The sequence below is a fragment of the Ursus maritimus genome, unplaced genomic scaffold (assembly GCF_017311325.1).
Source record: "Ursus maritimus isolate PB19 unplaced genomic scaffold, ASM1731132v1 scaffold_24, whole genome shotgun sequence".
Taxonomy (NCBI): domain Eukaryota; kingdom Metazoa; phylum Chordata; class Mammalia; order Carnivora; family Ursidae; genus Ursus; species Ursus maritimus.
This window is the reverse complement of record NW_024424897.1, coordinates 4,748,339-4,764,454: the sequence shown is the minus strand read 5'-3', so window position 1 is coordinate 4,764,454 and position 16,116 is coordinate 4,748,339. Positions and strand designations below refer to the sequence as shown.

Genomic DNA, 16,116 nt, shown 5'->3' with positions numbered 1-16,116 from the left:
TTCTATTGTCGAACCCCCGGCTGATACAAAAGGAGCAAGGACAGCAGAGGGCAGGGAAAACGATGTTCAGCATATGGTAGAAGAGTCAAGAAAGAGGTTTAGGAAATTGACAAATACTTTGAATAATGGTCATACCCCGCGCACCACCTCCAACCCTTATAAAAACTCTGTTAGGTATTACTATTCCTGTTTTACAGACGAGCAATAGTCTCAGAATGGTTAAGGGACCTGCCCCAGGCCACACAGCCTTCAACCTTGACTCAGGAATTTGAACCCAGATCCTTTTGCTCAAAACCCAGGATCTCTCACTCTGTTCTGCCCCGGCCAGCCCTGCGTGCAGAAGGGAGTGGAAACTCCCGTCCCGTTGTTTCCTCCTCTCGACTTCCCCTTCTCCCACCCCCGTCTGAGGCACACGACAGTTCATGTGTGCATGGGCTCCACAGGCTTGCGGGCCTTCATCAGTCAGGAGCAGAACATGCTTCAGAAAACACCGCAAAGGGTCCGCCACTGTGGGGGAGGCGGGGGAGGGGGGAGGCGGGGCGGGGAAGGGGGTTCCCAGCAGCTTTTTCCTTTCTGCATAAGGCAGTTGCACTGTTGGAATTTTTTACAGGAAGCAAGTGTATCACTTATGTAATCAGACATCAAAATTAGCACTGCCGAAGAGTGATGGAAAAGCACCAAGACATAAATTGTGCTTCTTATGGCGTGGTGGGATTATAGGTGATTTTTATTTTCTTCTTTATGTATTTCTGCATTTAAACATGTTTCAAAAATGAGGATGTGCTCAGGTTGCTTTTAGCCACAAGGAACAGAAAACCCATCATCAAACCGGATTGCCCAATGAGGACGCGGATGGGTCGCAGGACTCAATGTCTAGCAGACCGAGGAGGGCCCCCGCACGTGACCAGGGCATGTCACCGAAGACTCCCTCTGCTTCTTCCTCCTCTCGTCTCTGTGGCCCCAGCATCCTCCCCAGCAAACGCTGGCTCCCCTCGTGCACACAGCACCCCTGGAGCCATCCCAGGAATGAGAGCAGGCACAACGGTGTCCACACACAGAAATAGGGGACTTCTGTTTAGGTGTCTCCTTTGTCCAAGTGCAGGGACTCTTCCGGAACCCCCGGCAGACTCCGCTGCAGGTCTCACCGGTCAGAAACGGCTGACGCGCTCACTCCTGAACCAGCCCCTGGCGGAAGGGTTGCTTTAGCCTCGCCTGCTGTACCTGGCTGGAGCTGGGGCAGCACCCCGCTTTCCCGGGAGCCCCGGAATGCGGACGAGGGCAAATGCCTGAATAAAGGCGGGCTTTAGGAGCCAAGACATGGGGACGCGGATGCCGTGTGGAGAGTCTCCTATGGCAGATATTGTTTTATTATTTAAAACACTACACTAATTTTTAAAAATTTAAAATTACCCTTGTGTGGTTGGACCCGCGTTGAGGGCGTTGGTGGGAACTGTGTGGCTGGGTCTACTCTGTTTATGTAACCTGTTGCTCCTAAGAGAAGGTAATCATGGCCTTAGCAGCAACAAAAGCCCTGTGCTGCTTCTGCTCCAGGATATTGTATTCTCTCTGGGGACATCAGGAACTGAACGGGACCCACCTGGCAGTCGTGGGGCCCGCAATTCTGTAGGTCCATCTGTCACTTGGGTCACGTGAGCCAGACCACCAACGGGGGGTCCCCAGGCTCAGCTAAGAAGGTCTCTGACTCAGGGTGTCAAGGCTCAAAATTACGTTTTGTCCTTGGCCATGAAGAGTGCTAAGCTTTGCCGGACATTACTTGCTGCAGCCTTCTTCAGTGTTAAAGGCTTGGCCAAGATGAATGAGGGGTCTTGGATGTGCTCCAGGTCCCAGCGTTGCAAATCTGAGAGTCGAGGTAGCAGAAGCCACTTGGAGGCCCCTTGGGTTTTCCTGAGTCCATAAACTTCCTCAAGGTTGTTTTTTTGTTTTTGTTTTTTTCAACTGAGTCTCAACCAGCTGCCGGGAAATCATTGTTTCCTTTCTACTCGCAGAGTTGCTCAACTGTTTAAGGCAAGAGATGCAGAAGTTAAGACAGTGGGTTCAAAGTCTTCCGTCAGCGAGGAAGCTGTACTCCGCACGGAGATTCGAATTGTCCTCAGTCTTGGCTGCTAGGACATAAGAATAAGTGGGTTTATTTTTTTATTTTTCTGTAAGTTAGAAAAAATTTTTTTAAAGTAATCTCTACACCCAACATGGGGCTGGAACTTACAACCCCGAGATCAAGAGTTGCACGCTCTCCCGACTGAGCCAGCTGGGCACCCCACTTTTCTTTTTCTTTAAATCCACGTATTCTTGGGGTGCCCGGCTGACTCAGTCGGGAGAGCACGCGACTCGATCTCGGGGTTGTGAGTTCGAGCCCCACGCTGGGTAGAGATTACTTAAAAAAAAAAAAAAAAGAATGAAAGGAAAAGAAAGAAAGTTTCCTATTATTTTTGCCAAGTTAAGGGTACCTTTAATTTCACTCAGTATTCTAACGACTGAGCCACCCAGGCGCCCCTCACTCAGCATTTTAAAACTTGAACGTAATCCCTCGCTTGCAAATTGTGAAGTTTTTTCCCTCCATTATGTCACGTGCTAGGCACCCGAGGATCCCCATGATTATAAATCTCAGAACGACAGATGGTTGGAAGAATAGACGGAACCTGAAAAAGTCATACAGGATCCTGCCAGTTGTTATTTGAAGAATTTATAAGTCAAGACCATTCGAACTGCTACTCAGGGCCCATGTGGAAAGGCTTGAAGGCCAGAGATGTTCCTGGTTCGCTCGCTCGGCAGAATGTCCGAGGATGTCCGGGCGCCCACAGCCACCAGGGGTTCGCGCACAGCCAGGTGGACACCACCTGCTGTCTCACACGCCTTATGTGCTTATGGCTGATGGGCTTTTCACCATGACACCTGGGCATACAAATCTCGAAGCTGGGGAACTGGAAGAAAGAACAAAGTGCAAAGAAACTGAGTGAAGCAGAGAGAAGTGAATGCAACGGAAATACCCCTGTGAGCACTGGAGTCAGTGTTGGGTTCAGATTCTCTGCCCTGGAAATTACTTACCCTGGGTGTACCTCGGTGTCCCCATCTGTAAAATGGGCTCTCCTGAGGATCGGTGATGAGGCGTGTTAAGCGCTTAGCACTGGCCCAATATAGTTGGTCGGTGGCAGAGGAGCTGTTTTTGTTGTCCCCCAGAGCTCTTCATTTAACTAAATTAAATAGGGCACCGTATTTAGATGTCATTTGGGGGGAGAGGCACGGTCAGCTGGCTCCAAAGTTCTGAACTCTCTGGAGGGATTCAACAACCTGGCCTCCTTGTGCCTTGATTTCCCTGAGTATGGAATAAACTCAGGTTGCCAGCGTCACGAGGGTTCCCGGAAGACTCTCCGGAGCTGCCAGGAGGCTGGTCCCCAGAGAAGTCCTTGGTGTGACTGCCTGTGACAGGTGCATGTGCCAAACCTCTGAATAAGGCCAGCCCGGATGCAGAGGCCAGCCTTGGTCACCAAGGACAGTGATGTCTTTGTCCTCAGGCTGCGGGGGCTTCCTGAGCCTGGTGGTAAAAAGTCCCCTCTCCCTGCTGTGTAAAGTTCAAAGGTATACCTTGTGTCCCTGGGGGTGTGGAGGAAAGATGCACGGGTCTTGGTTTTGCGTCAGCGTGCTTTCTGGGAAACAGTAGAACACCCCCCCCCCCGCACCCCGCCAATGTCCTGGAGGCAGCTACAGGCCATGCCTTGGCAAGAGCACCGAGGCAGGCCTGGGAGGCACGGTCCCTTTTAGGGATGGTTATGCATTCACACGTTAGCATTTTAGAGTCAGGTGGGCTCTCCGAACTTGGAGGGTGGCAGGGGCTCTCGTGCCCAGCTAAGGAAGACAACTGTCTCTGCGTGCGCTCCCTGACACCTTCAAGTCCTCTGTGGCTTATACTTATGGAAGGTGGTTTACTAAGAAAGAGGTAACGTCTGTGCTCACAGCCATTCACGTGAGGACTGGTCTTTTGATCAGCACTCTTCGTATTATTTTTCTGTTTGGGAGAAATTTCAGACGGGGAAGGACTTAGGTAAATAAATAGAGGATGATACTAGTAACCAACCAAAGGGGTAGGCAGAGCGATAATAATCTATGGTTACAGAATGTTTCGGAGGCAGAGATGTGAGATGCCTGGCTATGAAGCGTTTACATGGAGCCTAACCATTTACAGCGATTTCACGAACATTTTCTTATCTAAGCTTTACAACCCAGTGAGATACATTTTCTGACACCAAATTGCATCAACATCCAATTAAAAAAAAATTTTTTTTTTCCTTTGGAAGAGAAAGATCTTAAAAGCAGCTCTGGGCTACAGAGATGGTTCCGTCAGGCACTGCCAAGGTGGAAAGGGCTGAGAAATGGAATTTTCAGCGAGGTGTGAAATGAGCGGATGTGTGGTTCTCAGCGGGAGGTCACAGAACATTCTGGAGGCAGAGCTGTGGGATGCCTGGCTGTGGGTTGCACTCCAAATGAGGAATTGAACAGAAACACCCCGCCCCCCCCACACCAAAAGCCAAAAGCCTTGGGGGGACAGGAGATTTCGGGGTCTGAGGTGACCCTCTCTTTCACCCATGTCAAAGAGAAAGTGGGAGAGGTCTGGGCCCTCTCTGTCTCTTCTCTGGGAGGTCCTCTCTGCCCACAGGACTGAAAGTGGAGCAAGCTGTTCTCTTCCCTGTGTGGCCTTGGGGAAAATGGACCATTGCTCCAACTTAGGGTGCTCTGCTTCTTATCCTTCACTCGGTGTCGTCTCGTTGTGTGACCTCTGGTCTGTCCCTTGTTGGCATTCTGTTGCTCCTGCCAGGCCAACTCCTCCTCCATCTTGTGTGACCAGCAGAGGAGCTGCCCGGGGAGCATTTGCTGACCAGCTAAGTCCTGATCTAGCCTACCAGAGAAGCGCCACACAGCTGCATCGGGGTCGCAGAAGCGAGGACTCTATTTTGTGAAACAAACAAACCCAAAAGAAGTATAATGGGGTTGGCTATTTTTAGGTCTCTGAGCTGCAAGCCGGAAGGCCTTGGGTCATCCTTTGTTGTCCTAAATCTCATTGGATGAGTGCTGTGCTTCCTTTCACGCTGGGCTGCTTCCCTAGGCTCGGGGTCCTAGCTTGGTGACACAGAGGGCAGAATAGTGTGGGGAGAGTGGGGCGCCTGGGTGGCGCAGTCGTTAAACGTCTGCCTTCAGCTCAGGGCGTGATCCCAGGGCTCTGGGATCGAGTCCCACATCAGGCTCCTCCCCTGGGAGCCTGCTTCTTCCTCTCCCACTCCCCCCTGCTGTGTTCCCTCTCTCGCTGGCTGTTTCTCTGTCAAATAAATAAATAAAATCTTAAAAAAAAAAAAAAAAGAATAGTGTGGGGAGAGCACTACCCCCAAGGATGCTTCCGCTCAGTCCACGGGATGGAGGGATGTGTTTAATGCACTCAGAATAAAGATCTCATGTCCGGGTCATGACTTCCACCCATCCGATATTTAATAGGGTTCTGGAAAATGGTGGGTGCCATGACAAGGAGAAGAAAATGAGTAGATATGGTCCTAGGACCCAAGCAACCTACAATTTGATGACACACAGACCGATTCTTCTGCAATCCCATTGAAGGCAGTAGGCCTTAAACGGAAGTGCCAAGTTCGTAGGCATATAGAAAAAGAAGAGGTGACAGGAAAGGCTTTAGGGAGGGCGACTGAACTTCCAGCTACGTCTTCACTGTTTCCACGTCTCCCTGTGCAGCAGGCTGAGCCCCTGGAAGGCATATCTGCTTCTGTATAGTGTATCTTCCCGCACTCCTGGGCTTGGTGTGGCGTCTGAATACATTAAGGAGATGAAAAAATGTTTGCCTAGTTAACAAAGGGACGAATAAATGAACAGAGTGGAGGTGGAAAAAAAAATCATTCTGGACAAAGGAAAGCTGGGGGCAAGATTTATAGAAGATCTCAGATGGTAGGCTCTGAGGCTTCAATTTATTTCTGTCGTCAATGTAGTTTTTGAGCCAAGGTGTGAGTCTGTGTTTGTGTTTTTTGGAAAGAGAATTCTGCCAGCGGCATTAAGAGAGCCCGGGCAGAAGGAAGACTTTTTGGCAGCAAACCCAACTAAGGAAAGGGGAGCTTCGCCTCTCCGGATTGAAATGAGGTATTTTAGAAATGTGTAAGGTCAGATGGTAACTTTTGCAGAACTGCCTTCCTGGCCTGAAGTTTTCCCAGGTTGGGAATGAGGCAAGGGTGTGAGCTCAGGCCACTGCATGACCGCCAGAGCTCAATTAGGAAGTGGCCCTGGGAGTAAGCTACATTTTCCATACTTTTCCGGGCTGGAAACTTTGCCAGACGGCCCGTGTCAGGGGAAACTGTCATGTTTTGCAAGGCTGTCTTGCACCATCAAATGAGAAGGTAATCTCTTCCAGGCGTGGAAGAGAGCGGACACGTCCCTGGGACTGACCGACGTGCAAGGGGCAAATGCCGGGGTGGTTCGGGCCACCGGAGAATAAGATTAAGTACCACTGTGCCTCTCACACAGCCTAGATGCTTAATTGACGCTCTTAGTTACATTCGAAGGGATCATTCAGACCTTATTTCCTGTTTCTTTGGTGGTGGGGAAGAGGTTGGGCTCTGCAGGCTGAAGTTTGAGCTAAGACTGTCACTTGCCTCCCAGGGTCTCTCCTGCAGTGACCCTCCCCTGAATCTATACCCACAATCTTCTCGGTGTCACCAACTTCCCATGCTTCCCTTGGGATGACTCCTGAGAGCGCTAAGAGCAATGGAGAAGATGTGGCCGAAGGGACAAGGACGGTGTCCCCAGCTCCGGTTAATCCTGTTGAGGAAGATGTAACCGCCACAGCGTCGGCGGCCAGGCAGGCGTGAGCAGGCCATTGATACCACGTCCTGACCACATCAGCCCGCGGTGGCCCCGTGGAATGGCAGCTTCAGCTGCCAGCTCCTAGTGGTGACTCAGCTGAGCAGCCCAAAGGAGCCAGAGGGTGTCTCCGTGGATGCCAGAACCTGGGAATCTTCGGTCTCCATCCCAGGGCACCCGTCAAGGCTTCCAGCCACCAAAGGAGAGGTGACAACAGATAGGTGAGGAGTTTACGAGGAAAAATGCTCATCGAGCTGGGGCCTCACTCAGGGTGTCTTAGGATACTCTCACAGTATGACTTTCAAGAGAGTCTTGGGGTGCCTGGGTGGCACAGTGGTTAAGCGTCTGCCTTCGGCTCAGGGCGTGATCCTGGCATTCTGGGATCGAGCCCCACATCAGGCTCTTCCGCTATGAGCCTGCTTCTTCCTCTCCCACTCCCCCTGCTTGTGTTCCCTCTCTCGCTGGCTGTCTCTCTCTGTCAAATAAATAAATAAAATCTTTAAAAAAAAAAGAGAGAGAGTCTGAGGAAGAGAGCAGGGATGCTGTCGCAGACGAGGGAGGCCACATCGTGTCATCCCCACCAGTGTTTCGAGGACCCCCAGTCCTGCCCTTTGCTCTGCTTGTTATGCACACACACATCGCATAGACGAAGTGTCGTTCAGGGAGGGGTGTTTGATCCTCTTTGCCCTCTCCTCCTACCTGCTGGCTGGGGGTCGAGCTGACGTTGAGATAAGGGCGTAGCAGCAAGACAGAAGGAACCCATGGCCCTGATGATGAGAAATGAGACGACCTGAATCCTCATAGCTTTACTGTCAGGACTCCCGTGTCAACATGACTGACTATTTATCTAGAGAATTCTTGCCCGGGGATGATAAGACTATAAACCAATAAAAACCTTCACTGTTTGCTTCAGGATACTCATGAAAAATAATGTCTTCTAACAAAAGATGGCTCATCTTGGCAAACAACCCCCTCTCAGGAGGACAGATTGCTCACCTGGCCAAACAGCTTGTTTATCAGACAACTGTTTACTTATCAAGACTAGAATCTTCAAGAACTTCTGCTTGTTGTGTCCACCAGGCCTCAACAACTACATCACAAATTGGCCTGGCCCTTTTTGGGCCTCAGCTTTGAGAGACCTGCCTTGAACACTTAAGCTGAGACCTGTACACCCTGAAATGTCTCCCTGACCTCGCCCAGCTGACGCACCAAGAGTGTCTCCAGGCTGACTCTGGTCCAGGTGGAGCTCTCCCCTGCTGTTGTTGCTTCGACCACCTTAGCCTTGGTTCATCAGCACATTATTCTGATGGTCCTTTGGGGAAGCTGGCAATTGATATTGGTGATGGAGGTGCCATACCAGCCGTCAACCTTGTTCACGGGTGAGGGACATACACTTCAGTTTTGTCATGACACTTTGACTTTGGGGTTCTGGTCACTGGCCGCCAAACCTGATCCCCTTTCTTCTCTGCTTTCCCCTCTACACCGTACTCATCTTTATGCCTCACGCGGGGTCTGCCATATAGTCAGAGCTCCGCATGCGTGTGCTCACAGGACGGAGACTGCTTCTTTTTATTTAACTCTGTAGTATGTCGCTCAGTGGAGTTTCTTGTAGGTGTTGGACACTTGTGCAATAAAACTGATTTAAAACCAATCAAACAGTACCATAATTTATACATCTAAACAAGTGTTGTTTCCTTCAAGTTAGATTCCTTGGGAGTCTGTTCTTGTATCTCAATGATACTACTATTGCTTGAGACGTTTTCAAATACCTCTTTTGTAAGTATGTCTTGATCTGACAGCCTCAGTGGTGACAGACCATCTTTTTTTCTCTGAAAAATGTTTTATTATTGGTAATTACAAACATAGACAAAAGTGGACACAATCATACAATGAACAATTATCAACTTAGGACCAGTCTTATTTCATCTAAGTCCTTACTCCCTCTTCTCCCCACCTGGCTTATTTTGAAGGTAATCCTAGACAGCACAGCATTTCACTCCAAAATATTTCAGTGTGTCCCTAAAAGACAGGGCTTCTTTCAAAAATGTTAGCCATAATACCATATCCCGCTTAAAGAATTAGTAACTTTTTAGTATTATTGTATGTTGAAAGTGTTTAAGCTCCCTGGTTTCATAACACTTTATTTTATTTGCGAAAATCAGGATGGGATAAGTTCGTATACTGCAATTGGTCGATGTCTCAGGTCTGTTTTTCCCGAAAAGTTTCAATTGAAGTGTGCTGTATACAGACAAAAGTTCAGGAGTCCTCAGTGTATGGCTCAGTGATTTCCCAACTTCTTTTAGGCCTTCCCCCCTTTTTTTCCTTTGGAATTTATCTGATAAAGAATGTGTTTGTCATGCAGGGTTTCCCACAGCTGATGCTTGGGCAATTGTTTCCCCATGGTATCATTTGCCATGTTCCTCTGTTCTCTGTCCCCTGTAAATGGGTGGTTACACCTACAGGCTTATCAGATCAGGTCAGTTTTCACCAAGACCGTTTCATAGGTGCTGCTGTTTACACCTACCAGGAGGCTCATCATTCCTGGGATGTCTCTTTTTGAAAGCATCTTTCGAAGGTGGGTGTGATTTTTACAAACAGGCAAAAGCCAGTCGGAGCTGAGAGTAGTGAGCAGTGTGGGTGCTCAAGCTGGAAAATGATGGTTTGCGAAGAACAAGGTGTGATCAAGTTATCAATGATGTTCTTGTGTGGCTGCTGAACTGGCCCTGAAGGAAATTCCAAAGCAGTTCCGAAAATGGGCTGTGCGATGGCAGAGCATCCAATGTGCATCCACCCAGGTGACTAATGCAAAGGGCACAGCAGTGACACCGCCGGAGAAATTGCGTGTGGGCTGTAAAGCCAGCCTCGCTGTGTGGGTGGACGTGCGCGATGGCCTTCTCCAGTCCTTCACCCCCCTTAAAGACCCGCGTCTCAGCGTGCATCACACTCGTGCTTCAGAGCTGGCGCTGGAACCGCGCTGTCCCGCTGGAACGCAGCCCTCCTGGTCTCGAGGGGCTGACCTGGCCCCACGTCAGTTGCACCGCGGGGTCCGGACGTGTTGACAAGATGATGCTCGGTTCCACCCAGCCCCTCCCAAGCCCTGGCACTCGCCTCAGCTGCATTACTCGGCGAGAATGTGGTCAGGGCACTGCAGGGGGAGGCCTACCGCTCCTGAGCAGTGCGCAAAAAATGAGGAGGCACTGGACCTCCGGCGCCGGTCAGACCTCGGGGCAGCGCCCTGGCTCCGGCCCCGGGCAGCCACAAAACCAGAAGGCCGGGCCGGGACCCGCCAGCTCCAACTCAGCGAAACTCTCCGCCAGACTCGCGGCCCTCTTTGGCGTCTCGCTCCGCCCCCCACCCTAGCCCCGCCCCGTGACGCAACAGGGCGGAGCCAGCGGCCTCCGTGAGACCAGCCCGTGCGTCAGGGCCGGCGCCAGCGCCGAGCTCCTCCCACGCCTGCCGGCCCCCGAGATGGCGCCTGCGCAGCGCGGCTCCGCCCGGGTTGTGTCCCCCTCCCCCTCCCCTAGCAACGGTCGTCGCGCCCGCCTCCGTCCTTCGGCCGCACTCGCGCACGCGCGCTCCTTCCGGCCGCCGGGCCCCGCCCTCCCCGTCACCCGTAACAACCACTCGAGCCTCGCCGCGCCCCTCCCGCTCCCGCCCCCCCACCCCGTCCACTCCCCGGAACCGGCGGCGGAGCTGCGGCCGCCGGCAGTGGAACGGCGACGGCACCACGGAGCCGCCGGGATGAGCGCCCCCCCCCGCCCCGCGTCCCGGGCCCGGCCTTTCTGACAAGAGGTAGGCACGCGTTGTCGCGGCGGGCTCCGAGCGCGCCCCCGGCCCGGCCCCTCCCAGCGCCGCGGGGCTCTTCGCGGCCCCTCGGCTTCCTTGGCCCCGGCGGGAGCGAGCCCCGCCGCCCCTGCCGCCGTCGCTGTCCCGGTAGCCCCCGTAGACCCCTCTTTCGCACTCCGGGAGCCCTCCCTGCGGGTAGTAGAGTTTGGGGTCCAAGCCCGCCCTCGGTTCCCCACCTCCGGGCCGGCCGGGGCGGGGGGCCCGCGGGGGCCGCCGCGCTGGACCTCCCACCCCCGCCGACCGGCCCGAGGGCCCGGCCGCCCCTCCGCCTGCGCGCGGTGGACTCTCTAGGTCTGGCCATTGGCTAATTTTTAAGCACCAATTGTCATGCAATAGAGGCTGCCCTGGTCCAGGATGCCACTTGGCCGTTGTTAACTCCGGATTCCCACTTAGGACGTTTCTCTGGACCTGAGCATCCGAAGCTGGGCAGTGGCAGGAGTTCAGAAGCTCGTGAATTAGCAGGTTCCCAGAGTAGTCACTCTGGGTTCTTCCGGGCAGTGGAATCCTGAATGGGTGTTAGAGTATCTTCACCGAGCATTCTGCTTTTTAAGTCTCCCCCAACCCCCGCATCCCTTTTTATACCCTGTAACCAGCCTCTCCGTCTCTGGGAGATGCTCTAAAGTTAATTTCCCAGTTTTAAAATTGTGCACCAGCATTGTCAGGTTTGCAGAACGAAATAGAACGCGGTCCCCGCGCATCAGGACCTGCCGGTCCCAGAATCAATATTAATGCCGGCTTCCAGGGCAGTGAGGTAGGAGGACTCCGGAGTTTGGCTCTGAGTGTCATGATTTCAGAGTTGGAAGTCCTTCGAGATTATCTCACCCAAAACCTCATTTCACAGAGGTGAAACTGAGTCCGAGGGAAGTCAAATGACTGGTTTGAGGTCACGGGGAGTAATTCTGTAGCAGCTTTCAGACTGCCAGTGCTGTTGTCCAAGGTAACCTGTTCTTACAGAGAGATATGCTAAACAAATACACCAGAGAGAGTTCCAGACCTGGTTAAATGTAATAATATAGATAGGAATCTTCTGAAATAAAATATATCTCCATATATTTTTTTTAAATTACAGCTAGACTTTGGGCTCCTTGAGGATATTCCATTTTGTACATTTGGACATCCTCTGACCATATTCAGCATGAAGTAACATTCTTAATGATTATTCTCAGCAGGACAGGTAGGCTCTTTGGATTTATTTTTCTTCCTCACTTTTAAATAGGGAAGTACAGTCAGGCAGAGGACTCCAAAAAAAAAAAAATGTGTTTTTCAGAAAAATGCGTGTAGGTTGGCACTGGAGTGGGAGTAGGTACCTTGCAGGAGGATTCCTTCCTCTGGGAAGTAGGGTCCAGCATTTAGTGGATTATTGACAGATCTCACAGCTGTTTGAGGCTGGAGGTTCCACCCCACCAGAGTGTGTGGTGTTGCTGCCATTCGGAAACAGGTCTCTGCAATTGTAGTCTACGCAGTTAGAAAACCAGGATTGACAAGTTTACTTTGAAGCTAGCTTTTGAGGAGTATTCCATAATTTGAGATACAATAGTATTTTTTTTTCCGTTGTAATTTTTGTGTGTCTCCAGACTTAGGTGCCATCATTTTTATTTGGCTTCTTGTAGAAGTTGTGGAAGAGAAAATGATTCAAGAACTAATAATTGGATCATAACATTTCAGCGCTGGGAAGAACTGGGATCCTGCACCCAGCCCAGCCCCTGGAGAGGCCCCAGGAGGCAGAGCAGAGCTGTTTCCCTCATGACACTTGGACTTCCTTCACCTTTTCTTACTGTCTTATTTCCTTCTCTCTCCTTGTATAGTCCAAATGTCATCTTTGGGTTTTTGTGTGTAGAGAATTACGTGACCTATTGAGGTCCCTTTCTACAGTTAGACTGTGGTATGATGAGTAAATGCAGACTTAATTTTTCCCAGGCTTAATCATGGGTTTTTTTTTTTTAATCATATATATTTGTGTTTTGCAGGTGTGAGAGGGTTGCTATTGTGTTACAATCATGGTGCAGAAATACCAGTCACCAGTGAGGGTGTATAAACACCCCTTTGAATTAATTATGGCTGTAAGTACTTTCCATTTTAATTTAGTCTTTGGCTTCTTTTTTTTTTAAGTATTCAAATTTGATGATCTGTAAACGGATGTTTATTTTATAATTTTGTCTCCGTTGCTCCGCTTTTACTTATTCTGTTTTTATGCTTATGATCTGGATCTAGAGTTCGTGAAATGTTTTTAAACCGTAAATCTCTCAAAATCAAAAGGTGCATGTTTGTTTTTTAAAAATGCACCTCAGGTTAATATGTGAGTTTGAGTTAATTCTCTCTTTGAAAACACAGAAGTGGGATTCTGACTAAATACTTCTGGATTTTGCTCTTTTTGTTTGGTGAAGTCGAAAAGGGACGTGGAGAGTGGTTTTCCCCTCTGCTGCTGCTTTGGAAGCGCAGTCCGGTAGCCCGTGGATTCCCTTGCACAGCAGTGAGCACTACGGAATGGAGTTTGATTTAGATTATTCTAAGGCCTCTGCCGAATGAGTTTTTTCCCCCTGACATCAAGTTCATGAGGCATAGTAGAATTCCACAAATGGGGTAACCAAAGTCTTCATTTTCTTTGTTATTTATCTGAAGAGTTTGGCTGAAAATAAGCGTTTCATTAGATTGTAAAACAAATCTTTCCTAATCACTTTCAGAATATTCTTGGGTATTCCTTCTTTTCCTTTCTTTTCTGTGTTACTGTTAAGGTATAATATAAGCTATGTACAGGAAATGCTTTTGCGTGGACATAGCGATGAAAATGCCAAACTGGACCAAGGTCAAGATCCAGAACATACCAGCCCAGCCAGAAATCCCACTTGCCCCCTCCCTCCCAGCTCAGAGTTGGCCGCTGCTCTGACTTCGAACACTGTTGACGAGTGTTGGCTGTTTCTGTTCTATGTTTAACTAGAACCTCAGGTGTTTTTGCATCTGGCTGCTTCTGTGCAGCCTTGTTTGTGAGATTTATCCAGAGCAATATAGTTTTGAAAAATAACCCCCAAAATGCAAGTCCTCTCGAGAAAACGATTTAGATTTAGGGAGATTTTAAAAATTGGGCTCTAATTTACACACAGTGAGCTGGTCCCGTTAGGTGTGCAGTTGGATCAGTGTGGATGACAGAGTGACCCGGATCGCTGTCAGGACGCAGGACCTTTCCACCCAGTACCTCAGGAAGTCCCCTGTGCCTCTTCTCGGTCAGTGTGAGGTGTTGCGGGTTTTCCTTTTGGCATGGGGGTGGTGTTTTTAGTTCTGTGTTTCCCTTTTTTTTTTTTTTTTTTGGAAGATTTTAAGTATTCTGTACACTCTGTGCGGGGCTCGAACTTACAACCCCTAGATCGAGAGTCGCGTGTTTGACCGATGGAGCCAGCCAGGCACCGCCGCGTTTCCCTTAAATACTAAGACTGTTTGTTAATGGTTTATCAGAAAGGCTTGTTTCCTGTCTGCATGTTATGCGCGCTGCCTTGGCTTTTGGTCTCTGCAGCAGAGAGCCACTCCAGAGGGCTTGAGAGGGGGTATTGTCCGCGGGAGCACGTGTGGTGTGCTGGGGCGATGTGCATCGCACAGAAACGCAGGAATGCGAGCTGCCTGGGCTGAGCTCCAAGAACCTGGCATTGGAAGGTGGTTCCCGGCAGCTCTGGGGAACCTCGGCTGCCGTGTCCCTGGAACTTCACCCCGTGGGACTCTGCCTCACTCCGGAGGGGGGAGCCTCTCTTCCCCTTCTCCTCCTGGTCCGCCGCTTTGCTCCCTCCTGGTTTTCCCTCCCCTGTGGCTTCAGCTCTTGTGCGGTTTTAGCTATTCAAAGCCCCTCCAGCCCTAGTTCAACTTTGTGGCGTTTCTTGTTGAATTCTTTCAGTTTCTAAGTGACCGAGTCTTGTCATGTTTCCCGGGTCAGATTCTAGAGAGACTCCATCTGGGCATCTCTCCCCTGGAGTGAGGATGTAGGTTATTGGCCTCTGTGGATTATTTGCCCAGGGTTGGTGGCCCAACCCTTTCAGTTGGCAGAGGCTGGTGGGGTTGGGGGAGAGGTGTGGGGAGCAGTGGAGCCCAGTGGCCTCCCGTGGCCCCCTGTGAGGCTGAGAAGTGCCCCAGGGGCTGGGCCAGGCTGGGTCGGCTCGGCTCGGGAGCACAGGAGCCGGGAGAGGTGCGTTCTGTTTTCTAAAACATTAAGTTCGATCTTAAAAGCTCAGTGCAACCCTGATTGTGTGAGGCAAAGGTTTTTTGGTCTCTTCTGCGGACACTAGATTAATAAAGAGGAGTTTTAATTGTCTAATGATCAGCTTCCTTATTTTTCTTACTTGACTGTTTTCAAAATGGTGAAGTTTGTCCTGCCCATTTTATGTGTGGATTTCCAGGAGAATTTGAGATTCAAGTTCTGAACACACCCCCCCCCCAGGCTTTTAAAATTAACTGTTTTAAATTGCTTTTGTTTTGAGGCAAGTAGTCATTTTCTTTTGGGTTGTGGAAAATATTTTTTAATCTGAAAATGAAATATGTTCTCCTTCCAGAATTAGATAGAAGCTAGAATGTTTTAAGTCCTTAGTGATTTTTGTGTGGTGTCATTGGCCACTTTTCAGACTGAAATTGTACATCATGAAATTCTCTTTATTTACCTTGCTTTATTATTATTTTTTTCATTGAGGAGAAACAGTAGTATAATAGACTTAGGCTGGAAATATTCTTTGCAGTTCTTCAGAGTGAGGAGAGACAGTTAAAGCAGGAACAGAACTATAGCTTCAAGGGTTTTTTTTTTTTTTTTAAGATTTTATTTTTAAGTGCGCTCCACACTCAGTTTGGGGCTCAAACCCACATGGATCCAAGAGTCCCATGCCCTATGGACTGAGCCAGCCAGGTGCCCCTCAAGGGCAAGGGTTTTGAGAGAGCACCACAGTGAGGGCTGGGTAGTGGTGGGAGTGCTGGGTGGGTGGTCGGCCTGGGGAATGGGTATGAGGCTCCAAGTCCTGCTTCACGGGAGTCGGGGGTCAGAGGGGGAGGAGACTGTTGGGGGAAATGCCACTCAGTGAACACATGCCCTTGTCTGTCAGCCAGGCGTGTGACTGAGTTTAGTATGGCCAGAAAATGGCTTAGGTGGAGAATGCCTAGTGTAAATAGCGACATCACAGTGGGCATCAAATTTGTTCATTGCACTTGATCGATTTAGTGAAAATTTATCATTTGTTTTGGGATCTGTATACCCGTAGCATGAAGAAATCACATCGATGTTCTCATTGACTCATTTGAGTTAAATGGCACACGAGCAAGATGGAGGTGGAGTTTTCCAGCAGGCCCTTGTGGCATTTTAAGGGCTTGCTTTTGTGAGACATTTGCCCAGAAACAGCATGTTGGAGCTTCGGTGAAGTGGAGAAACGGCCTGAAAGCCCCTCT

At 50.1% G+C, this 16,116-nt stretch overlaps 1 protein-coding gene across 3 annotated transcripts in view; it reads left to right on the top strand.

Moving 5' to 3' along the window:
* Positions 1–10,500: 10,500 nt before the first annotated feature.
* The window catches only part of SEC14L1 (SEC14 like lipid binding 1), a 58,004-nt gene continuing 52,388 nt past the window's right edge, over positions 10,501–16,116 (top strand). For 2 of the 3 annotated variants that reach the window (XM_040640152.1, XM_040640150.1), the window contains exons 1-3: positions 10,502–10,656; positions 11,780–11,884; positions 12,678–12,770. In XM_040640152.1, the coding sequence (XP_040496086.1) occupies positions 12,708–12,770 (63 nt within the window). In that variant the 5' untranslated portion in view covers positions 10,502–10,656; positions 11,780–11,884; positions 12,678–12,707. Of the gene's footprint in view, positions 10,657–11,779; positions 11,885–12,677; positions 12,771–16,116 lie in introns of all 3 variants that reach the window. The other variant, XM_040640151.1, reaches the window with a different exon arrangement.